The sequence below is a fragment of the Poecile atricapillus genome, chromosome Z (genome assembly GCF_030490865.1).
Source record: "Poecile atricapillus isolate bPoeAtr1 chromosome Z, bPoeAtr1.hap1, whole genome shotgun sequence".
NCBI lineage: Eukaryota > Metazoa > Chordata > Aves > Passeriformes > Paridae > Poecile > Poecile atricapillus.
In genome coordinates, this window is record NC_081289.1 from 135,299,565 (window position 1) to 135,324,193 (window position 24,629).

Here is a 24,629-nt window from a genome sequence, read left to right on the forward strand (position 1 = left end):
GTGTTGTATGGCTGTAGATGTTGTATTCTTTTCTGCTAGTGTTTTTATGAACTCAGAAAATTTTAAAGGGAAATAACGTATCATTTTTGGCTTTTCTCTTCATGTTTGGGCTTTTTCTCTTCAGCTTAGTAACTTTTGCCAAGTGCTGTATCATCATTCATTTGGCAGTGTTAGGTAGCTGTAATATTTATTGCATTTCAGTAAACTTTCAATGGTTCAAGAATTTAAAATAATCAGAACAAAACTCAGATCAACATTGTGCTAGAAGTAAATATATTTTCTCTTTGAAATTGTGTTCTGCTATAGAGGAATCAGTTAATCTCACGTCTCCTGGTTCTGGCATAGGTCACAGGGCTGTTCCATGATCCAAGCATTGGCAATGCAATTCACATTGTGCTGGTCCGGCTCATCCTCTTTGAGGAGGTGGAGGTAAGGTTTTTATTGACCTCCAGATATCACTTACAAGTCTTTTGGGTTCAATGCATTGAGCTGTAATCTTACTTGCTTAAAATCATGTTTTAAACTTACTCTGTTATTAACCTTCAACATGTCTAGTTTTAGACTAAATGCTGCCCCGGATAGCTAAGTATTTTAGCTGATGACTTCAGGTATTTCTGCATAAAATTCCATAGGAAAATGTAATTAAAACGAGGTTGCTGACTGCAACATAAAACAGGCAGGTTAAGAATGGGGAAATGGAATCTCCCCCCATGTCAGAAGAACATGGGATGCCAAAGAAGACTAGATGAGAAACAGAAACTACACATCAACATTCAGGATTTAATTTTCTAATATTGTCTGACATGTATTATGAGCTGTAGCGCTATGCTATTTGCAGTTCTCTGAAGAGGTGAATCTCTTAATGTACAGTTCAAACACATATTTCTCTTTTAAAATCTCTTCTGAAACAAAATAAAATGAGGACAAAGTAAATGTTAATTGCTGTAATTAGCTGTACAGTGGTAGTTTCCGATGTCTCTGTTTCACAAATATGTTACTGTGTGCTTAAATACACGCTCATTGTCATGATTTTATGGTTATTTTTAAAATGCTGTGCATGATATAGCTAGCTCTGACCAGAGAAACACTTTAAAGGGATTTTCTCAGTGGCTTAAAATTTATAACCACAAGCCAGATGGTTCCAGTGCTATTGAAGGCACTACACCAAACCTCAAGGCTATGTCTTCAGAAATATTTATTGGGATAGAGTCTGCCCAAATACCTCTCAGTGTAAGTATAAGTGGGACAAAAGCTTGAGCTTGCACCTAAGCAGGACAATTAGTACCTGAGATCCAGTATGACCTCCAGTTAACTGTATTTGCTAAACTTCTGTGGCTGTTTGGATAAAAAGCGTGGATTCCTATTCAGTCGAGGAATAGCAATGTTGGAAGTAAGAGTGTTAAATACCTTTCAAAATATGTTTTTATGTTCCCCAGAAATAACTGTCTGGTAACAGTTAATCCCATACTTCGATGCTTGTTAAAAATGAAGCAAACTGAGGCAAGATAAAGTGAGTGTTCAAGACCAGAAATTAGAAAATTCAATTTTGGATGAATTTATTTTGCATACTTTTTATTTAAGTTTTTCAGTAATTTGCATGTAATCTGTATAATAATAAGTTGAGAAAGAAACATTTATGACTGCATTGTTTCTCTTTGGAATTGAAAAATATTGTGAAATAAATAGTCTGTTAGAAGCATAATTGTTGTCTGAATATGACAGTGGTCACATAACACTGGAAAACAAATTTCATCACAAAGTTCCAGAATAAGTGATCTTCACCTTCTCTTCAGCAGAAAATTTGATTTCAAGAGAATATAAAATGTTTGAAAGTTTCAGTTTAGTGTTGGATCTTATGAAGCTCATTTATCAAAATGTATGTATAGTTCTGCATTTTGTAATTTTTCCTTTAGCTGGACCAATTACAGAAATGTCAGCATTTTAACTTAATATTCATTGTTAGATAAATAGGTGTCATTGCTCCTAATGATGGCTCTAGCTTTAGGCAAAAGCGTAATCGATTACATTTAGATTATCCATTTTCACAACTGACTTCACTGAAGTGTTACCGCAATGCAGTGCGGTCTTTACAGTAATATATTCCTTCATTTCCCATTAGCAAGGCTTGAAGATAGTGCACCATGCTGATAAGACATTAGCCAGCTTCTGCAAGTGGCAGAAGAGTGTCAATCCCAAGAGTGATGTCAACCCCACACACCATGATGTGGCTGTCCTTCTCACCAGGTATGACAGCAGTGACTGACTGTTGTTCAGTTGCATTTCTTTGGTGATGATATTTCCTTTACAGGCTCATGCTATCACTTAATTCATCCTGCACAGAACTCAGAAACATGGTCAAAGTATTTATGACACTATGTGTGCACAGGGGTTAGAGATGCATCTTAGTCACAAAATAGAGATTTTTGGGTCCCGAGAGATGAGCAATTTCTGCAGCTCAGGTCATTTTCCCCACTTGATCTTGTCTCATTTTGTGCTCAGTGATTGCTCTATTCTTCTTTGAGACAATATACCAAAACAAGGTAGCATGTAGATGAACAACTCCTGAAGAAATGTGCAGGGGCAGCTCACAAAGGAAGAGCATTGTGCAAACATGGTGCCATTCATTTTTAAGCTTTAAAACATACGATTTTAAAATATCTCCTTATTTAAGGAGACACAAAATATTTTTAACGTCCACGCAAGGGAGGAACAGAAAAGTAGAAAGTGAGGTTGTCTGAGGCTATGGAGGGAATTTATGTCATGGCATGAAATGGGACTTCTGCAAGTCTGTAAAAATAGATTCAGTCTTCACACAGGTGGCAGAAAATATTGGATCTATGGTCTAAAAAGCCCAGTCCTCGGCTGAAGTCTGTCAGACAAAAAAAAAAAACCAACCTAAAGCTCAGCAAAAAAAGAGTCACAGAGTCATTAGGTTGGAAAAGGCTTCCAAGATTATCGAGTGCAGCCTTTGACCATTCCCCACCTTCTCAACCTTTTCTCAGTCAAAAATCTTAAAATAAGAATGTGAAGTCTGACAATGATGTGAGATTTAACTTGTCAAATATAAAGCACTCAGTTCACTTGAATGAAGCTGAGCTATGGTGACTTTAATAAACCATGCTTTAAAACGCTGTCAGATGTGGAGGTTCTAAAACTTTGACTTCTGTGACAATAAGTGTATATATCTAGGCACTACAGCCACATATATACTGGCTACAAATTACAGCAGTATAATGATAGTAGTAGAACAAGTGCATGTTCTGTACATGTTTGTAAAAGACTTACCCCTGTGATTTATTTAAAATGTGAATTAGCACATTTTTAGATGGAAGCTTACTAACCAGTGTCAGTGACACTCTGCAGGTGGTTTTAAGGGCTTTAAATGGCTCTTTTGTGATTCTAGAAAGGACATTTGTGCTGGCATGAACCGTCCCTGTGAAACCTTGGGCCTGTCTCACCTGTCAGGCATGTGTCAGCCTCACAGGAGCTGCAACATCAATGAGGACTCTGGCCTTCCCTTGGCTTTCACTATTGCTCATGAACTTGGACACAGGTACAGGGAAGGGGGAACTTGTCTGAGTCTGATTTGTTACTTGCATGTTAATACTCAAATTGTGAGACAGAAACAAAGCCAGAAGTGAGTTAATGCTGTTGAAATCAAAACTTAATTCAAAGCAAAGAAATAAGAAAGAAATTCCTAAGCCTTTGACCTGTGTTTTACATACAACTATTCAGTATGTCAGGATGGAATAATTATGCTATGAAGAAACATCACTCAATCGTGCTAATTTTTCCAAACATGTGCTGGATTTCTGTTTAATTACTTTAGATAAACTCCAGGTCAATCCTGGAGATTTACAGAACATTTACAGAAAACAAACCTGTTTCATTATGTCTTGGCATTTCAGTAGTGCATATTAGCTGGAAAACATTTTTAACTCATATAGTGAAACTCATAGAGAAAAACATAAACTAATCTTATAATAGATTGCATTTATTTATTTATTTATTTATTGATTGATTGATTGCTTGATTGATTGATTTTTATGAACCAGTAAAATCTTTTTAGGGCATTCTTAGTAAGTGGTATTTTCTGTATAATACTGCTATTGTGGGTACCCTTAAGTCAAGGTAAATAAAGTTCCTGGATATTTAGTTTTAGACATGGTTAATTTTTTGTTTTTTTTTAAATAATTTGGTATTTTTGTTTGAACTGAATTTGTCAGAACTTTAGATTTGGAAGTGTTTTGGTTGGTTAGATGGTTTATTAACTTGCTTAAAAAAAAAGTGTTTTTTGAAACAGTTTTGACACATCTCCTCAGGGCAGAGGGTTATCTCATGGATACTCTGGTTTGACTGTAATGCCTGCACTCTTCAACTGAACTGTGTTGCTTGCCTAAGGCACAAGTTCATTGCTTTTTCTAGAATCACATTAATTTCACTGCGCAGCCAGCTACCCGTCAGGATGGAGTCTCTGTTTCCTGATAGGATATAATGATGATGATGATGATGATGATGATGATGATGATGATGATGATGGCAATAAGCCTGTTGCCCATTAATTGGCCACTCTTTATTCAACCTCTCCATTGCCAGAAAGGAAGTAGTATAAGTAAATGCTGAAATCACTATGATTGGATCTGGGTGCTGTGGCTTTTTAAGTATTTTGGTCCCCATAGCCTGCTGCTGGCAGGGAGCTGTTTTCATTCACACTAATGATCTGAAGAGACTTCTTCCCCATAGATTGATCCATGTGTGACCTTCTCCTCGTCTAGCCTGGCTGGCTGGTGACTCTGGGACCTTTGGTGCTGTGAGGCTCAGTACTGCTGTACTTGCCCTTGCAGGAGTGGTGCAGTGCCTTTCCTTAAGGACTGTCTCCATAAGGAATGTTGTATACTGTAGGGTTTGTTGTCAACCTGTTAACCTCAAGCCAGGTTAGTGTACACATATTGAGAAGTTCAGGTATAGATAAGTTTGTAAAAACAGATTAACAAAAAATAAGAAGGCAGACATGCTCCTATGCCTTAGATGAATGCCAAAAGTCAGCTCTTCCCCACACTGTCCCTCCAGATGTTTGCAGCCGTAGGATTCAACAAATTCTCTTTGTGGGAAAGAGCCTGTCAGAAAAGGGAGATCCTTGCATTTATGCTTCTGACTCATTACTGGAATTGATTCTGACTGAAATTAGCTCTGCTTTCGGAACTTTTGAGTCATGATATGATTACATTTTTGAGAAACACAGTCTTAATTAATTTAAACACACTTTATCTGATTCGTGACTGAATCATGACCTGAGTAAGCTCTCAATGCTCTTAGGACTTACATCTTAACATCTTCAGATGTTAACAGTGTAGGTGTCAACATCTTCATATATCAGTAACTTTGTATGTTATTATTTCAGATAATCCTTACACTGAGGTGATGAAGAGGCATGTGAATTTATTCAGTTGAATCCCATCCAAACTTTTGTGTTTATGACTTCTGCAAACTGTTGAATAAAAAAATTTCTCAGCAAGTCAGAGATGCTGGAGAGAACCTGCTATGGAGATCTATGTTTGCATAGATTGATAAAATTAAATAAGATGAAAGAATAGACGTTGGAGGCACATTCACTGAACATTCAGTAATTTTGTAAACCGTATCTCTGGTGCAGTCTATCAAAAGTTCTATAAATAAAAAAGCAGTAGAGACATAATTATAAGAGAGTCTAAGACAAAATGTAACAAAGCCTCATCTTAGTTAAAGTGGTGTTAAGTTTGGTTTTAAGAGTTAGGAAGCAGTCTTAGCTGTAACAGCTGTAACATAACTTTTAGGTTTAAACTGTGACTTCTGCCCCAACTGTGCACTAGTGTTTGGACTTCCTTAAAAGTACACAAATATAGTCTATGACAGTCTGTTCTTTATTTTGTGCAGGGCAATATTGCTGTGCATAACAGACATGTTTGAAATCCTGTGGGGTTGTATATTTTTCATAGATTTGGGGTCATGTGTTCTATGTGTGCATTTTCTTTTAGCAAAAATATAACTACAGCTCTGCAGAGGAGGAGGCAATGTAAGTGTCTTTAAGCAGAGTGGAACCTGTAGATAGGTGTTGTGGTACAGAGAACCAGCTGGAATTTTAAAATGTTGTTTTTTATATCCAGTTTTGGAATCCAGCATGACGGAAAGGAGAACGACTGTGAGCCTGCTGGAAAGCGCCCGTATATTATGTCCCGACAGTTGCAGTATGATCCCACTCCACTCACCTGGTCACAGTGCAGCAAGGAGTACATCACACGGTTCCTAGAGTGAGTGATCAGGTTGTAGCATTTGCCTAAATTGAGCACGACTGTGCTGGAGTTTAAAGTACATCTTATATTATTGTTCCGATAATTGTAGGGGGTTTTACTGTGCTTGAGTTAATTTCCTGGAGTGACATACCACTGTCCTGTTGCTTACTTATTTGGGAAAAGCTCTGTATAGTCTTGTAGTCTGGAAGTGAACTCAAGTCTTGTCACATTGGCTCGGCTTCGGTGCAATCTGCAGCTTTTTGCAGTTTCCAGGAGGAAAGAAGTTTTTCCATCAAGGGCACTGACAGAACTTCATAGACTTTGCCTTTGGCCACAGTGCCATGTATTGGTTTCAGTGACTGCAGTTCAAGTCTGTTCCATTCTTTTTAGGAGCAGAAACTAGAGATTATGGGGCCCTCTTGAAGCTACTCTGCAAACCATACTGAGCTCATGATACTTTCACTTTGACAAGCTTAAAACTGTCTCTTACTCGACAGAGTAATTACTTTGTTCGTAGCATTTCAGCATAATTTGGCTGGAATCTAGAAGTATTATTTACATGGGCCATAATCAAAATTATCCATAAGAAACAGATACTAAAATCTGTATAGAAATGTAAAAAGACTGTGGTGGTAGGGAGTTTTCTTAAATACAGAATTTTTTGTCTTTCAGTCGTGGCTGGGGATTCTGTCTGGATGACATCCCTCAAAAAGAAGTTCTGAAGTCCCCAGTCATTGCTCCTGGTGTGATTTATGATGTGCACCACCAATGCCAGCTTCAGTATGGTTCCAATGCTACATTCTGTGAAGATGTGGATGTAAGTGCTGAATGTTTTTCTTTATTCTCCTAGTAAAAATTCAAAGTTCTTGAGCAGCATGGAAATGTATTCATTGCACCTCATTTACAAGTGCATGTTTAGAGTCTCATAGGCTAGATGTGCAGTGCCTAACACACTTAATTCTGCATATTCTGGAAGTGAGTTGGTTACACTGTTTGCTTGGTATTTCACAAGATCTTTTCTGGATCTTAACCATATCTATGATTAGGTGCCTGTCCTTCAGCAGTGGAGTCATTTTGGTTTAAAACTTATTATACTAATTCTTAGGTAAATTATTAATGCAACATAAGTCAAATTTTAAAATATTCTTCAGCCTTGTGCTTTCAATTGATCAAATCATTCTGGGAACTAATCTTCAGTCCCAGGAAGTTTGCTGAAGAAATTAGGGTTGTGTTCTCTTCCCATACATCCTGATTTTTCCCACTCTCTATGATCGAACAAACAAAAGAATATTTCAGTCTCTATGGAAAATAATTATTTTGAAAACCCAATATTTTTGCATGGAACATTAGATATTTATGCAGAAGTGGATAATTCATAGAGTACCCTGTGTCTGTCTCACAGCATAGCAAAACAGTATTGTGGGGAGATGCAAGGGAGCAGTGTAGTCACAGCAACCCTCACAAGATCGTGGAGGCCTGCAGAGTAACAGGTTGTGTTGGCCAAAGTACATTTGGTATGGTATTTTACTGGTACCTAGAATGTTCTGAGCTCTTTGGGTCTGTAGAGCATTTTTATACATAGAACAGCTCAGAAACAGTGCTTCCAAGTGCTAAGTGATCAATCCTGTCTTTTGAGCAGAAAAAATTGTTCAGTAAATACTGGAGACAGCACCCAGCCCACTGGCCCTGTCAAACACAGATGTGTTTTGGCTACTGGCAGTGCTGGTATGAACACAGCTGTGGACTGGGCACTCTGATGTTGACTGTTTATTCCATTCAGATAATTGTGTGTATCTCCATCTACCCTTCTCTTAGATAAATTATTTCTCATTAATCTTCTCAGCCTTAATAGATAATAAGATTACCAGTGTTGAACTACAACTGCTGAATCTGAAGAAGGTATTGAAAGATTGCTTTCATTACCTGCTGTTACAGTTTCCTTAGTTACTGTAATTTGTCTGTTGGTACAGATAGAAAATTAGGATGTAATTTCCCAGTATTGGCTCAGTCTGTCTCTCCTTGAGTTTGAACCTAATAGGCCTTTACATTTGCATCTCCTGATTAACCAATTTTGCAGCTAGACATATGTCAGAAAATTAATTGGTATCATCTCATTTTGCATTTTACTGAAAGGCCTGTATTTTGTTGGTAGTTGCACAGGCAGGAGATGGAATTGTGAACAGCAGAGTCAACCTGGAATGTTGAATCATCAGTCTTTTTGTCATTTTGTCTAAGAGGTCTGACTCTTTTTTGTCTTTCTTCTGTTTACTTAAACTTGCTCACTGACAAGCTGCTTTTGTTTTGTACATTTTAATGTCTGACTGAATTTGATCCACAGATCCTTTTTGAGAGAACAATCTGCATTTAGCTGAAGATACCCTGGGGTTCAGTGATTACACTTAGCAAAAATGGATAATTATAGTTCAAATAGCAAATTCCATGAAGCACTTAGGCAGTAAGTGTCCTGTGAAGTATATAAATATTTTCCCTCTAATAAGGTAAAGAAAAGTAAAATATGTATTAGATGGAGGAATTTTCCAAGTCATAGCTAGACCTATAGCTTCCTACAGAACAGCCTGTAGGAGATCAGAGCACTCATCTTACTCCCTTTCCACTGGCTTCAGTGAAACTGAGTTTTTGTGGGTTCAACTTTCTTCAAGGCACAGACCCTATTCTCATCTGTTGGGTGAAAAGTGTATATCATACTGCTGATGAAAAGAAAACCCACTTGCTTTGCAGCGAGTCCATAGCAGAGTAAAGAATTTCTGCATTTTACCTCCAAAGGCATGCAGAACATACTGCATCCTCACATACTGCTGTTGTTTCAGTATTGTTAGAGAGGGAAAACAGATCTGGGACATGGAGATCAATACGGAAAAATCCTTGCAAAGCTAAAGAATTCCCTCTGTGACTCCTTGACTTTGAAATTTATGGGTGCACTTAATAAACTAAAATTAACTGCCAATGAAAAGCTGTGTTTGTTTTCTGTGCCAGTTTCTCTGACATCTGAGGTATGGCGCAAGAGTACACTTTATACACTAAAAACACAAAATATATTCTATGTATTTTAACAAGAGTTAAAATAAAGGATGACTTTCATATAGAGAAAAAATTAATCAGCCAGAGCACTTGGGTAGCTCTCCCTTAAGAACCTGTCAATGATGGCTTCACAAGGCCTTCATAAGGAATGCCACCCTTGAACTATAAACAGAGATCTGCAGAATGATGTTTGTCTAGTGTACATTGCCCAGAAACAGTGAACCAAGATGCAGAGGTCCAGACATTGTATTCCAGCTGGAGCACTGGACTGCTTTGAGATCTTTCCTGCCATCAACTTTTTTCTGGTGCTCTTGTTGATAAACAAAGGTAAATACAAAATGGAGAAAGTAACTAAAAGAGAACTCTCTCAAAGTTTGTGCCCATTAGCACAAAAAGCTTAACCATTTTAAACAGAAGCAGCTCAGAAATGAGCAGCCAAACTCTGCATTTCCTACTTGGATGAACATTGCTGCTTGTTCACGGGGGCTGTGTTTTTGGAAGTGCGTAGTTTATGTGTTGGCTTCCAAATCTGGGATGTGGCTTACTCTCAGAATCCCAGTGGGAGCTGCTAGTGGGATCCTTCTTATCAACTCCTTTCTCTGATGACACTTGGAGCTGTCCCTTCGTCACAGGCTGATGCTGCCGGCTCTGTTCCCTTTTCCAGAGCTGGACTATGGAATCCAAACAGCCTGAGTCAAGACTTGGGCTTTTGCTTCTGCTGTTCCCATTGGCAGTTTCCAGTCCCTCTGAGAGCCCTGCTTTCTCCATCTTGGAAGTGGTGTTTCACGCAAAGCCCTGATCAGTCAGGAGTTCCCAGCATGCAGGATTCCTGTTTGCCAAACAAAGAAAAGCTGGTATGCATGGCAACTGAAGAGGGAGAGATGGCCCTCCAGCTTGGTCCTCCCTTTCTAGAAAATAATTCTGAATGAGTGAAGTGGGTTTGGTAAAAGGTAGCTGGAATGTTTCTTGCCCTGCTTTCTTTGTTGCCTCTCAGGAGTTTGTGTCTTTTCTGTGGAGTTTAGCCACTGCACATGGAGCAGCAGCTGGAATGCTGTGTTTTATTGGCAACCTAACTGCATTAAACTGGTACCAGTTTCTGAGTTGCTTAATATGCAAACATTCGCTAACCAGAGCCTTTACTCTTCCCAGCCCACTATGCTTTTTTCTCTGCCAACTAGCTGACTGCTTTTTTTTTTAGATCATTTCCTTGCCATCTGCCAAGCTGATGTTTTAAGAGACTTTTCCTCATCTAGTTTTGGGACCTCAATTAATATTTTTGGAGACATGATGTTGTTTGTATTTGCCTGCCTGGTTTCTGTAGCCTTCTTTGAGTTCACTGTATGTTTTCAGGCAGACAGCAATGCAAAATTGAAGATTGTATTGGTTAGTACTCTTCAAATGAAAGTTGTTCAATTTTCTGTTCACCTTATCTGCAAAAAGTATTGACCAAAGTTTGTTATGCCATTTTTCTTGTGTTTATCTAGGAGCTGAGCAGCCAAATAGGAGAATATTTGAAGTCACACAGTACAAGGAATTCACTTGATAGTATTTACCATTTTTTATCTTTCAAATAGTCCATTTTTGCACAGTAATGATGAGTACCTAAATTTGGACCCTTGGTGGTTCCTATCTTGTGAAAAGCCCTGATCCCTCTGGAAATAGAACCCTTAGAAGGTGTTTTAAGTGGCTGTACAAAACTGTGGGAAGCTTTTGAAAATATTTGCCATGGGAGTTCAGCCCTGCCTCAGACTGCTGAAGTTTTCTTTCTTTTTCAGAACCTTTGCCAGACGCTCTGGTGTTCAGTGAAGGGCTCCTGCCGCTCCAAACTGGATGCAGCTGCGGATGGCACTCGGTGTGGAGAAAACAAGGTGACTGTGAGCTACTCTCTTTGCAAGCTGTGCTGCCTGCCAAAGTGCAGATAGGAGCCATGAGTAGCTCTGCCATTGTTGAATGTGAAGGAGGGTCATCCTGTGACATCTCCATTTACATTTCCACTTAAGTGTTCAACCTTTATAATCTGAAATAACAAGTAATTCACAGAAATATTTCCCTGTGAGAATGATCTGAAGCTCTTTGTGCTTTCTCTTCTCTCCTCAGTGGTGCTTCTCTGGTGAGTGCATTACAGTAGGGAAGACTCCTGAAGCAATCCATGGCGAGTGGGGCCTTTGGTCGTCCTGGTCCCATTGCACAAGGACATGTGGGGCAGGAGTTCAAAGCGCAGAGCGGCCATGTGATAATCCAGAGTAAGCTGAGCGCACTCTTTCCCTACCTTCTGTTTAAGATTTTTGTGGTTCTTATAACATTGGAAACTCTTTTATATCAGACTGTTATCAGCAGGTCAAGCCACATCAATACATGTCACAGATACTGACACCTCTCTTCCCAGTTAGATATACCTGTGTGAAATTCAGCTGGCTTATCTTTTACAGCAGTCATCTTGTTCTGTGTTTCTTGCTCTCCACAGAGCTTATTTTAACACAAAATCAATTAAAAAAATATTTAACATTTAGGCTTTGCAGAAATAGTGTAAATATTGCTTTATTAATACTGCAACGAGTAAATAAATGTCCTCAAACACCAGGTAAGAACAGTTTCTACCAATCTGATCCTGAGGACTCACCTTTCATGTTTTGTTCTAGTCATCGGCTTTGTTTGAGCTTCAGACACATGAGGTGTCAGGTACAGAACATAAAAGGCAGAATTCCCTACTACATATCTAGAGTTCATGAAGACTCCACATCTCATTTTCACTAATCACTAACAGCAGGAATCATTTGTCTTTTTAGAGAGGACTGTCAAATGCACTGCAAGTATGGGATTTAAAGAAGTCCATTTGATAGGTTAATTTGTTGTGAGTTCAGCTCAGCCAGCCAGGTAATGCCAGGCACTTTTTTGGGATAGAGGAGTTGTCTAGATTTCTGTGCTTCCTACTGACATGTTTGAGTACTCAAACATGTGATGTGAACAGTATCTCCGCCCTGTCAAGGATTCAGTCACCTTGTTGTGCTACTGGGACCTGAAATACGTTGTTAGTTTGTAACTATCTTTTCTACCCACGGTCTCATGTCCCAGTCTCAATGTTCCTTTTCTAGACCCCAGTTTGGAGGAGACTACTGCACCGGAGAAAGGAAACGCTATCGCATGTGTAACATCAGCCCCTGCCACAAAGACTTGCCAACCTTCCGTCAGATGCAGTGCAGTGAATTTGATACAGTTCCCTACCAGAACGAATTCTACCACTGGGTTCCTGTTTATAACACAGGTATGAAGCTACAAATTTTCTTAATATCTTGTAAAAAATGTCAAAGTTACACTCCTATGAGAAACTTCTATGAGGGCAAGAAGTCACCAAACTGTAAGTTTTATAATGAATTAGAAGGAAAAATCTGGTGTGCTCCCATATGCTGGTGTGCCTTTTGTGTGAACAAAAAAAGGCAGTGTCTTCTCTACACGTAGGCATTTTTTCACCTGCTGTGATAATGGATGTGATTGTAACTAGTTCAGTTCCTGAAAAGATATTGCACTAAGAAAAGCTGTTGAAGTCATGTCTGTACTACTTGCTTAGAATAGATCTAAACCATCTTTTCCTGTGTCATCCACAGAAAAAGAAGTAGGGTAGTGTGGCATAGAGCCAGGAGGCATCACTGCACGCAGTAAGCAGAGCTCTTCCACTGGACAAATGTGCTTCCTTGCACATGTTTTTGGAAGAAATACTACTTCCAAACCAAGATCTGCATGCTAGGTGTACTTGGCATTACAGTGGAGAAATAATATCTGAACTGGTTCAGTATCATGTTGCCCTGTATTGTAGAGGCAGAGTCAAAGACTCTGCTTTGTGATTTACTTTGGAACAGCTAGTTATTAAATACAAGGGAAATAATTATTAGTGTGTAGTTTGATTCTTGGGTTATGCATAAATGTAAGGTGTAGATTATCCAATAGAATTACAGAGTATTTAGGGCTGGAAGGAATCTCTGGAGATCATCCAGTCCAACCCCCCTGGCCAAGCCAGGATCCAGGATCTGACCTGGATCCAGGGACACAGGAGCACATCCAGGTGGGTTTGAATGTCTCCAGGGAGGGAAACTCCACCAACTCCTTGGGCAGCTGTTCCAGTGCTCTCCCACCCTCTCTATGTAGAAAAGTTCTTCCACATGTTGAGGTAGCATTTCCTGTGTTTTAGTTTACAGCCATTGCTCCTTGTCCTGGGCACTGAAGGGAGTCTGGCACCATCCCCTTGGCACTGATTTTGAGATATTTATATGCATTGGTGAGACCCATTCTCAGTCTGCTCCTCTCCAGATGGAGCAGGCCCAGCCCCCACAGTCCCTCCTCACAACAGAGAGGCCTTTAATAATCTTTGTGACCTCTGCTGGTCCCTCTCCAGTAGCTCCTTGCTTTTCTTGTCCTGAGAAACCCAGAACTGCCAAATCTTCGCAATGCACCCCAGGAGCCCGTCAGCTCTCCTGGCTGCCAGGGAACACTGCTGGCTGATGGGCAACCTATCACCCACCAAAACTCCCTGGTCCTTCTCAGCAGAGCTGACTTCAGCAGGTCAGACCTGTCTGTGCTGGTGCTTGGGGTTATTCCTCCCCAGCAGGGCCCTACACTTGCCCTTTTTGAGCCCCATTAAGTTTCTCCCTGCCCAACTCTCTCCTCTGTCAAAGTCCCATTGAATGGCAGCACAACCTTCAGGTGTATCGGCTGGTCCCCACAGTTCCATAGCAGCAGCAAACTTGCTAGCAACGTATTTTTAATGAAAAAATAAGACAGGATAGGGAAGATCAGGATTAAACTTCCAGTTTCATTTGCTAGTAGTACTTTTCAGCATGTTAATTGCTTTTTCAGTTATTGGCAGTTCTGAATTGGTTTCCTAAATTTCAGCTACTGTTTCCATTTCATCTAACAAATACACCATTGAAGATGAAACTAGAGCAGGCAGACTAAAAGGAAAATTTCTGATGAAAGAAAATATGGTTGATAGAGATTTTTCTGGAAGAAATCCCAGTAAAGCCATGACAAATGCTAACAGCTTAATGTTTAGGCCTAAACCGAACTCATAAAACATTTTCTGCAGTCACCTGTCATTGAAGTGGAGATTCCAGACCTTTATTACTCAGGGTGTACTACTGCAGAGTACAGCATTCATTCTGTTCATGTTCTCTCTGTGACACTACAATAGAACTGGTAGTTCTGCATGTGCATTTGTTACAGAAGGTATGTTTTTAAAGGACATTGCGGATCATGAGTCAAGTGCTTACTGCACGCTGGAAGGCCGGGCTGTGCTCTGTCCATGCCGTGCTTCAAATAGAACTGTTCGGAACTGTACAGACAAACCAGTTCTATTTAAAACACCGTGCTGCTGAGACTGAAATACTTCATATAGAAAATTATTTGCAAAATCCTTCAAATATCAAGGAGATTTCTTTTCTGTCACTTGAAAACTTTTTGACTGTTTTCACTCATTTTCTCAGCAGCCAGAATTTCAGCATAGATATCCATCTCTTCCCCATTTCCTTGGAGGCCCTTAATGTTTTCACTTACATTCTTACATTCCACTATATTTATATACTATATTTAAAGTGTTTTCTTGCTGCTAAACTCATAACTTTAAGTAAAATTGGCTTCCTCAGATAGGCAGGCTCTCCTGGTAACACTCAAGTAAGCAGAGAGCTGGCCAAATCCTATGCTGATTCTTCATCTGACATCATTGTATGACTGAGGGTGGAAGGCTCTCATGGGCACACTGCTTCCAGTTTTGTCCAGCCACCATTACCTAAAATACATCTGAGAGTTTTCCTCCCATCTCAGTTTCAAATATTTTTTCACCTTCTATCAATGGCTAAGGATGTCCTGGGCAAAATAACTGCAAATAAGGTCATGAAACAGTGCTGACTCTGAGAGACACAGCAGTCTGAGCCTTCCTTGTATGTGTGTGTCCAAACAAACCAAGACTTTAAACAAAAACAAAGCAGCAGTGTTTTGTAAACCCCCCACAAAAATGACCTGATGTTTCAATACTCTGGAGACTTACACACAATGTCCTCTATATGTACACCAACCTTTGTCACTTCCCTTACTTGTTCGCTTAACTTGTGCAACCCAATTTCAAGGATTTTTCACATCATTCTGTTACTACATTGTCTTGCTGCCAGGGTGGCTTTGGCATTTGTAGTTAATCCTGCCTGGATACCAGGCGTCCACCAAAGCCACCCTGCTGCTCCCTTCCTCAGCTGGGTAAGGGAGAGAGAATGTAATAAAAGGCTTGAGAGTCGAGGGCAGGGAGTGATCACTCGCTGTTAATCATTGGGGGCAAGACAGACTGGACTTGGAGAAATTTCTAATTTATTAGAAATTAAATCAGAGTAGAGTAGTCATGGGAGACAGTATTCCTTGACCCTTTCCAATGTAAGTCCTTCCATGCAATTCTTCCTGAGCTGCTCCAGCATGGATCCTTTCCACAGGCTGCAATCCTTCAAGAAACAGGCTGCTCCAGCGTGGATCCCTGGTCCATGGGTCCTGCCAGGAGCCTGCTCCAGGATGGGCTTCTCATGGGATCACAGCCTCCTTTGGGCATCCACCTGCTCTGGTGTGGGCTCCTCCAGGGGCTGCACCTCAGGCTGCAGGGGAATCTGTGCTCTGGTACCTGGAGCAGCTCCTGCCCCTCCTCATTCACTGACCTTGAAGCTCTGCAGAGCTTCTCTCTTACAGTCTCACTCCTCTCTTCCAGCTGCAGTTGTGCAGGATTTTTCCCTTTCTTAAATACATTATCCCACAGGTGTTGCCACTGTCACTGGTGGTTTGGTCTTTGCCACTCTCTTGGTGGCAGCAGGTCCTTCTTGGATCTGTCTGATCTGGGCTCTGTCAGTACTGGAGGAAGCTTCTGGCAGCTTCTCACAGAGCTATTCTGTAGTGCCCCTGCTGCCAAAGCCTGGCCACAGAAACCCAGTACCGCTCTTGTTTTGGTATCAGGCATTTTGGGTCCTCTCATGCTGCACTTGGGATATAAAAGGGAAAGAAAACATAGAAACCCTGAATGCACATACAGCTTTTTTGTGGAAGTGTCTAGCTGAGGAAATGGATTTGTGAGCCAGTCATTCTGTGACATTTTAAACATTCTCTGTTCTTTCATACAGCTGGAAAAAAAGAGTAGATTATCTGGATGGTCACAATTCCCTTCCTGGGTTTAATTTTGTAGCTTGCATAAAGCAGTTATAACCAATGTACCTAAAGAGTCTTTTTTGTTGTGTAAATTTTAACTTCACAAGAAATGAAAGGCATTTTTAAATAGCTTATGATTTAATAAAACAACCAGCTTCAGCAACCAGAAGAAAAACAGAAAAGCAGTAAGTCACATCTTGCTGTTTCCTAGCCTACCTACGTTTGAGGTTTCAAATGAGAATTTTCTGGTTCACGTGGCTTTATGCCTGTTGGGGAAAATGCATAGTCCTGTTAAAGAATTGCTCTGGACCTCAGAAACCCATCTGCTCAAGCTGGAGCATCAGAGTACCCCTGGGAACCTTAAAATGATGGAGACCTCCAAGTTCAAGGGTGATAAACTATCCAGCAGCCTCAGCAGGATATTTTCTGAATTTTTCTCATGACCCAGGCCCCTATTTTGGCGCTTTTGTCAGACTTCAGTATGTATCCACTTCTCTTTCCATCAGACTGACCCCATGTTTGTTTATTTCATACCATTTGATAAATTCCATTTATGTAAGTCTGATATCTTCTCAGGGCTTAACTTTCATCTATAAGTCCTACTGTAACTCATATAATTACCTTTATTTTCTGTATCAGTGCCAGGATCACTTAGTGTACAGTGAGATAGGGGTTGTGTTAAAAATGTTTGAAACTTCATATTTCTTTCAAAATATTTCTGTGTACCAAATAAGATATGTTCTGGTACAATCACAGGGACTGAGCCAACAGGATGAAATAATGTTTCTTCTGCCCCTGTTTCAAAATTAAACTTCATTTTGGAGCTCCAGGCTTGGTTAAAGTGATAACTAGCTTCACCTCAGCTTTTTTTCCTATTTTGCCTGTTTGGTAATTGTCTTTTCTAATTTTCTTTGTTTGGGATTTCCTCAGCCAATTCTGAGTTCTTACAGATATGAGGGGTTGGAGAGAAGAGGCCCACCTCTTTTCTTCCTTGTGAAGTTGGGAAAGATATTGAAGCCTTATCTTCTTCTGACAGACACCTTAATCACGTCCTTCTTAGTCAGGGTAAGCTGGATCCCTCCTGCATGTGAACTCATGGGAATCAGCTGTGAGGTAAACAAATTTAAATTGGGAAGGAAATATGTTCCTTTCTACTTATCTTCATGTTGTTCTGTTTACACTTGGTGAATCTGAACTTTTTAATAATATACATAGGAGAAAAATATCATATGCCCAGATTTCAGGATTTTCACTCAGCTTTGCTGATTTGCTTCTTCTGTCCCATTCTGATTACAGATAAGTCACTGTGCCCTTTCAGGGAGCTCTGTGGCTTGGGATTCCATTACATCTGTGTTTCTTCTATATATTAGAGGATTGATCATGTCTCTGGTCAAATCAGCAGCAGGTGTAAGATGTGGACACTGTATAAAAAAGCAGGTTGTAATTTTTCTGGGCTGCTGAGTGTTGGTGGCACTTCAGCTAAAATCTTATGTCCAGCTGGGAGCAAGGCACTGTGAGGAAGGATGCAGCCAGACTGAAGAAGGTTTACAGGAGAGCAACACGGAAGTCAGAAAGTCACTGAGAGGGACTTTTTACAAGGGCTGGTAGAGATAAGACATATAGAATGGCTTTAAATTGACAGAGGGCAGGCTTAGATTAGATATACGGAAAAAGATCATCACTGTGAGGGTGGTGAGGCACTGGAACACATTGCCCAGAGAAGTGGTGGGTGCCCCATCCCTGGAAGTTTTCAAGACCAGGTTGGACAGGGCTTTGGGCACTGTGGTCTAATGGAAGATGTCTCTGCCCATGGCAGGGGGGTTGGATTATCCTTAAGATTTCTTTCAGTCCAAAACATTCTATAATTCTGTGATTTGAAAAACAAAGATTGAGAAAAGCAAGTTTTGCTCCAGAAGGGAAAACAAGGAGTGAGTTAAATGCCAGCTACTCAGTGGAACATTTAAGGAGTGTTTAGCATGTGTACCCCTGAGCTGGGAGAGATACATGGTCAGTACCGATTGGTAATCACAGATTGGATCTAGTATTTCATGCAGGAATTTTTGTATATTTTGGCCTAAAAGTTACAAACATGACAGCCTCGTTGTTAAAATTGCATCATGATTTAATCAAATTTGCTGAAGTAACTGAAACTGACCTAGCTGCTTTAATGAGCTCCTTCTGAACAACCCAAGTACTCCTATTCATCCGAGTTACATCTTTTTTTAGATTTTTGGGTCTGAAATAAGAAAAAAGGCTGAACTCAGTACAAGTCTTCCACAATTTCAGGAAATGTATTTGTTTTCCTTGTGTGTGAGTTTAGTATCTGTTCTGTGTTTAAAATATTAGACTTTTGGAGGTCATTGGCTGATTCTGATGCGGTTTATTTATAGTCTTAGAAACACAGAGCCAACGGCCCTGAGCTCAACCATAATAAATAATAATGATAGATAAATAAATTAATAATTTTAGATAGTGAATGCCAAATACAGTGCTAGTGTAATTTCCTCAGTGGTGGCCTAACCTAACCAGCCTTTCTTCAGATGAAAAATAAAATAAATCTCAGATAGAATTGAGCTATGGGTGGAAAAATAAATACCCAGTAATTTCCAGAAGGGCTTCATAGAAAACATATAGAAAGAAAACCAGTAAAAATCTGTGGGTAGGATCTAATTTTAGATCAGTTAACACAATTAGGAAAAACAGAAAAGCTTTCATACATAGAAAGTATTTGCATATATGAAAGTTTACATGGTTTGCTTTTTTTTTTTTTCTTTTGACTTAGGGAGTTATTTTTCTTGACAAACTGATTCTGAGATTTACAGCATCATAGGTAGGCCAGGAGTATGTCAGCATTGTCTGCTTCTTCTTTTTCAGTGATTTCTGAAATGAAATTGCTTTTTTTGTCAACACACAACTAGAAGGAGGTACAGATATCAAACTTCTGTTCTACATATTTCATTAGAAACAATGCAAAGCTGAAATGGCTTTCCATAAAATCTGTGTCTATCAGGGCAATTCTGAGCAGGTAACAGAGTACCTGGAATTGTAGGATTCTCCTTGTCATAAACATATTGTGCTTTGTATGACAAAATGCTATATTGGGAAAGCAGGCAAGGTGAAGCAAAATTTAGAGCACTAAAGTAATAAATTTAATTACATGGCCAGAAAAAGAATTCTGCAGACAGAAATAAAATCACTTGTGTACTTACTGTGATAGCTTTTATCAAAACAACTGATGGGTGTTATGGCTGGCAGATTTCACAGAGGGGCTGAGGATTGGTGATGATTACAAACTTTACGTTCTTGCCTGAAAATATTTTTTAGCTCCATCTCCACTGATATTCTTGAGCACAACTCATATCAGCTGGAATTCCACCAGTTGTATAACCCTGGACCATGCACATGCTCTGGGTCTCATCACCACTGCACTTTATGAAGGTGTTTTCCTTTGAGAAGCAAGAAGCACAACATTGGTGACAGACTTGAGATGCCTATTTTTCTCTACCAACAAGAGGGAAAAAAAAAAGCCTTCATTAAGGTTTTGAATTTCCTTTACTGATGGGTTTTTTTAAAAAAAATTTGGTTTTGTTCCCAATTCTCTAGTGTTTCTGTTTATACTAATGAGATTCACAGTACCAAAGCTCAGGCTGTGGAGGATTCAGTTCTTAAGCTGTGGGAACTTTGAGGGGAGGAGCTGTAGTCGCCTTTGTGTACTGTGTGGTGTTGTGTGTATATTGGTGCTGTACAAATCAGAGTAATGAGAGAAAATTTTCCTCCTTCAAAAGGATAAATCCTTTTGTTTGAAATTAATTAGTTTATTTACATTATCAGAAGTTTGCATTTCTCTCATTTCCAAAAATTTATTTTAACACGGTTCTTTCTATGACACAAACAAAGCCAGCGAAGGAGGAAAAGATAACAATAAATTAATCAACCAGGATGTGGAAGACATAGTTATGCTGCATCCCTCTGAGACCAAGGGAGCAGCTTCTGTCAACTCTGTCAGGCACAGGATAAAACTCACTCAGCATCAGCACCTCTGCAGCACAAAGGGAGATAGTTTTAAAACGATTCAAAAATGGTGCCTTGAAGGCACTACTGAGTGGTGTGTTTAAGGCCCTCTGCTTTTCTCAGTAAAGCACTTCAGGTTGCTGAGTATGAACAAATCACTTCAGTGCTGGGTGAGTCTGAGGTCTTTGAATAGACCAAAACCTGAAGACAAATCATCTGTTGATGTCCGTCATTAATATGATAGTGGATGATTTTTAATTCAGTCAGATAGTTCTGGTTCCACCGGAGAGTTTTCAGGGAGTGTTACAAAGGCAGGGATTATGTCTGTCTTTGCTTTGAGCCTAATTTGAGCTCTAACTCATCCACAATTTATTTATCAAACTTGTGCCTTTTGGCTCTTCTTACTCCATAGATTGAATAGATTAAGGCCCTGATCCATTACAGAAAATCTTGTTTCAGGGGCCACTCTCTGTTGCTCTCAAGTTGCTTGTGCTACAACTTCTCACTTCCCTGTTGCTTCTGTGGGACATGTATCTGAAAATAGCCTGAGTCTGTGAGAGTTGCAATATTATCCCTGTTTCATAAGTTGTCAATCAGGAAAAAAAAGAATGTTTGAAATTATTTATTAAGTGCCAACAGGTAGTTGAAAATTATTAACAATGCAAAAGATCAGAAGCAAGCAGCTGACTGCTCTCCTAGAGAGGCACAAGGCAGTGATGAAAAGTTTGAATTACCTCTAAAATTAGTCAGTCGCCAGCTGGTGGAAAACTTTCTTGTCAGTATCCTTGGCAATCCCACTCCTTCAGTAATGACAGCTGGATTTGCTGGTTTCTCATCCCTTTCTCCATCACAGCTGATGGCCTCGATACAGCCTCACTCTGCAGGGGCTGCTGATGCACCGGCGATGGAGAGCGCGCAGGTGCGAGGGCACCAGCCTCCAGCTGCTTCCCACAAATCCACAAGTGCTGTTTATCAGGCCTGTGTCACCCTGGATGTGCTCAATTCTTCTAGTTCTGCCAGTTCTCACAAATGGCAGGGAAACTGAGCAAATGGTTCAGTAAAGACCCTGTGCATTGCACTTCAGTGTCCTGCTGATGTATGGCCTGAGTGAGTGTGCTTGTTTTCCTTTCAGCAAACCCCTGTGAGCTCCACTGTCGCCCAGTAGATGGCCATTTTTCAGAGAAGATGCTTGATGCAGTCACTGATGGTACTCCTTGCTTTGAAGGAAGACACAGCCGAGATATCTGTATTAATGGCATGTGTAAGGTATTGGGTATGTTTGCATGTTTCTTTCTCTACAATTTAATTTTAAAAAGTTATGGGAAAATGCTTAATCTTTTTTTTTTTTTTTGTAGGATCAAGACCAAGTACTCCACTTTATTGCATTTTTATAGCATGTTTATAGCAAAAGCTTTCCAAGTAGACATAAGAGTAATTTCCACCCTTTTTAATGGGTCTATTAGACTGACTGCTGATTACTTTTGGTGCCTTTTAAGTCCTCTGGGTTTTCCCATTATTTTAAAGCATTAGTTCTGTTTCTGATGAGAGGTTTTCACAAAGTATTGTAGCTTTAAAGTTGTAATGGTGTCACCACTGTCCGTGGGTTTTTTATGAAAATGAAGTTTAACCATACACGTGTAGCTGCCCTGAGCTGTCTCTTAATAGGATCAGACTTTGCAGCTGAGGGTAGTAAAAATTATTGTAGTTTACAACATTGAATTGAATAATGTTGTACAGTGAGCTAATGGGTAAACTCAGAGTATATGGCTCAATAATGTTGTGTATTGAAAAATAATGGTCTCTACATATTCTGTATATTGGTAGCAGATATCTAGGATCATGTGTGTGTCTGTAGGGCATTTGAAGGAATGTTCTGTAAATTCTGTAACTTCCATGGCCTTAGCATTGCTTTTAGTCAATTTCTTATAATGAGTACTTTTCTTACAGAGGATATATTTACATCTGTGATTTATTTCTTCAGATTGACGGTTTGTGTTCTGTACCTCCTTGAAACCTGGTAACTTTTTTGCTTTTAGCATCTTTGGAAACAAAAGCAGGACTTGGTGACTTGGGGAAACTATATTAGGTTATCCAGTATGGGGGTTGTATGCCCCAAGCCACTTAATCATATTAAAATGCAACCAGAAGGCACTTGAAGAAGCTGTCTGTTTCATCCCTTTACAAATTTTATTCATTTTTTGACATTTTTTGCATTATTTTCTTAAAGGCTTCCAGTGATGAAAACTTTACATTTTTAATAGGTGATTGGTACATTCTTTTTAAACTTCTTATTTTATTAGAATGACAGTGCCTCATAGACCAGTAATAAAAGACGAGTTTTAAGCTTTCCTTGCAAGACTTGCATTAATGAAGGGAGTTACCAAGACCCTGCTCAAGCTCACAGTGGAGATCCTGCCTAACTTTGTTGAGAGCCAGGATGGGCCTTTGAATTATGATGGCTTTGAATGTTTCAAGCCAGAATGACTCATATTTTATCATATTGAAACATACAGTAGATGTTGCATACCATAGCAGTGCTTTTAAACTTCATGTAGAAGAGACCAATTACTAAATTCAGAAAGGCTATCCTTCTGAAACATTCATTTTCTGATTTCCAGCCCCACTGGACTGGGATTACTATGAATAATTTCAATTTCTATATGCTTTCTGTATTGAAACCTTGCCTGTGGCAGTTCAGATTTGTACCTGTTTTACAGATAGCAAGACTTAATCCATACTGAGAGATAAGAGGCAAAAGGGAAGCTAGTCTAATTGCAGTTTGTAGAGCCCAGATACACTTCAGCATTAACGGTTCTGTGGACCCAAAGCACTTCTGAGAAATTCCCTCCAAGGTGCTGTCAGTGGTGCACATGGTGACCACTGCTTCACATCTCCTGGCAAACAGATTAATTTGATGTCAGGATCACAGACTGAACAATATAGCCATGAAAAATGAGACCAAATGATGAATAGGTAACCCAAACAGCTCACAGTATTGAAAGATAGCATGCTTTCATCTGAAATAGGTACCCAGCACAACACCTGAGGAGGAGTTTTTTCATATATCTTCATCTAATTTACTAGTATTTGAATCCATTTAGCTAAACACAATAGATATGCTACAAGTCATGGAGAATAGATCTGGAAACGCATTTAATATAATTAGGCTGGTACATCATTCTTGCAGTTTGATTGCAACATGTTGCTAATGATATAGAAAAGACATTTACAGCTGTTAATGTGCTGTTCTGATTTTCAGAACTGTATCTCACAAGAGCACTTCACATTTGTCCTGAGTACTAAAATAACACTTCACTTTGGTCTGAAATGGAGAAAAAAATTAAATTAGTAAGATATTAGACCCACTGTCTAAATTGCTCACATGTGATTGGTGTGTAGAGTAGTTATTTTTTACCAAGCGAGTTCAGGGTTTTCCTGCTGGGTGTATCAAAACAAGATAAATAGATCCAATAAAGAAATTCATTTTCTAAATTCATCTGATTTCAGTCTGATTTTGCAGTTTGTCATGAATTTGTTCAGCGCAATCAGAGAAACTGATCTTACTTTGAAGTCTAAATGTGGATTGAGATACTGCATTTTAGCTACCTGTTGTACACTGGTTACTTTCCTAGTTGGCCTGGTAAAGCCACAATGTGCATCTTCAAGTGAGAAGTACAGACCAACCACTGATTGACTTGATCCTTTTAATTTATCCAATATCTCCTAATTTTTTAGAAGTGCTGCCCATGCAACAGTGCTGAAGGAAAGCTTACAGTGAGGTGTTGTTAGCATGGTAATCCTTTAGAACTTGTCAATTCAAAAACAAGCTAAAATTGTTTATTTTAGGCTGTCATTTGAATGCCTGGCCTATAAAATAGCTGGGTCCTATCAATGTTGACCTTACACAGAAGAAGAGTTGTATCAGGAGATCTGACAAGATCTGTCAATAATTTAATCTCAAATCATCAGGCTATAGTATGACTACTTTGTTTTTTAACTGTATTCCTTAGCACTCATTTTTCATTTGTCATTTTCCACCTTTTATTTAGAAGATCTTTAAAGCACATAGCTTGTATTCCTGTGCTTAAATTATACATCACTACTGCACTCCTAATTCTTACTAGGTGAGTCAGTTGTTCCCCCAGTGTT

At 39.5% G+C, this 24,629-nt stretch overlaps 1 protein-coding gene across 1 annotated transcript in view; it reads left to right on the forward strand.

Annotated features, from left to right (window-relative positions):
• ADAMTS12 (ADAM metallopeptidase with thrombospondin type 1 motif 12) overlaps nt 1–24,629 on the forward strand; it is a 166,183-nt gene that overhangs the window by 95,487 nt on the left and 46,067 nt on the right. Inside the window, exons 6-14 of the mRNA XM_058827536.1 lie at nt 346–429; nt 2,120–2,244; nt 3,404–3,553; nt 6,144–6,287; nt 6,942–7,086; nt 11,084–11,176; nt 11,406–11,551; nt 12,401–12,570; nt 21,613–21,746. Of these exons, the coding sequence (XP_058683519.1) occupies nt 346–429; nt 2,120–2,244; nt 3,404–3,553; nt 6,144–6,287; nt 6,942–7,086; nt 11,084–11,176; nt 11,406–11,551; nt 12,401–12,570; nt 21,613–21,746 (1,191 nt within the window). The remainder of the gene's footprint in view (nt 1–345; nt 430–2,119; nt 2,245–3,403; nt 3,554–6,143; nt 6,288–6,941; nt 7,087–11,083; nt 11,177–11,405; nt 11,552–12,400; nt 12,571–21,612; nt 21,747–24,629) is intronic.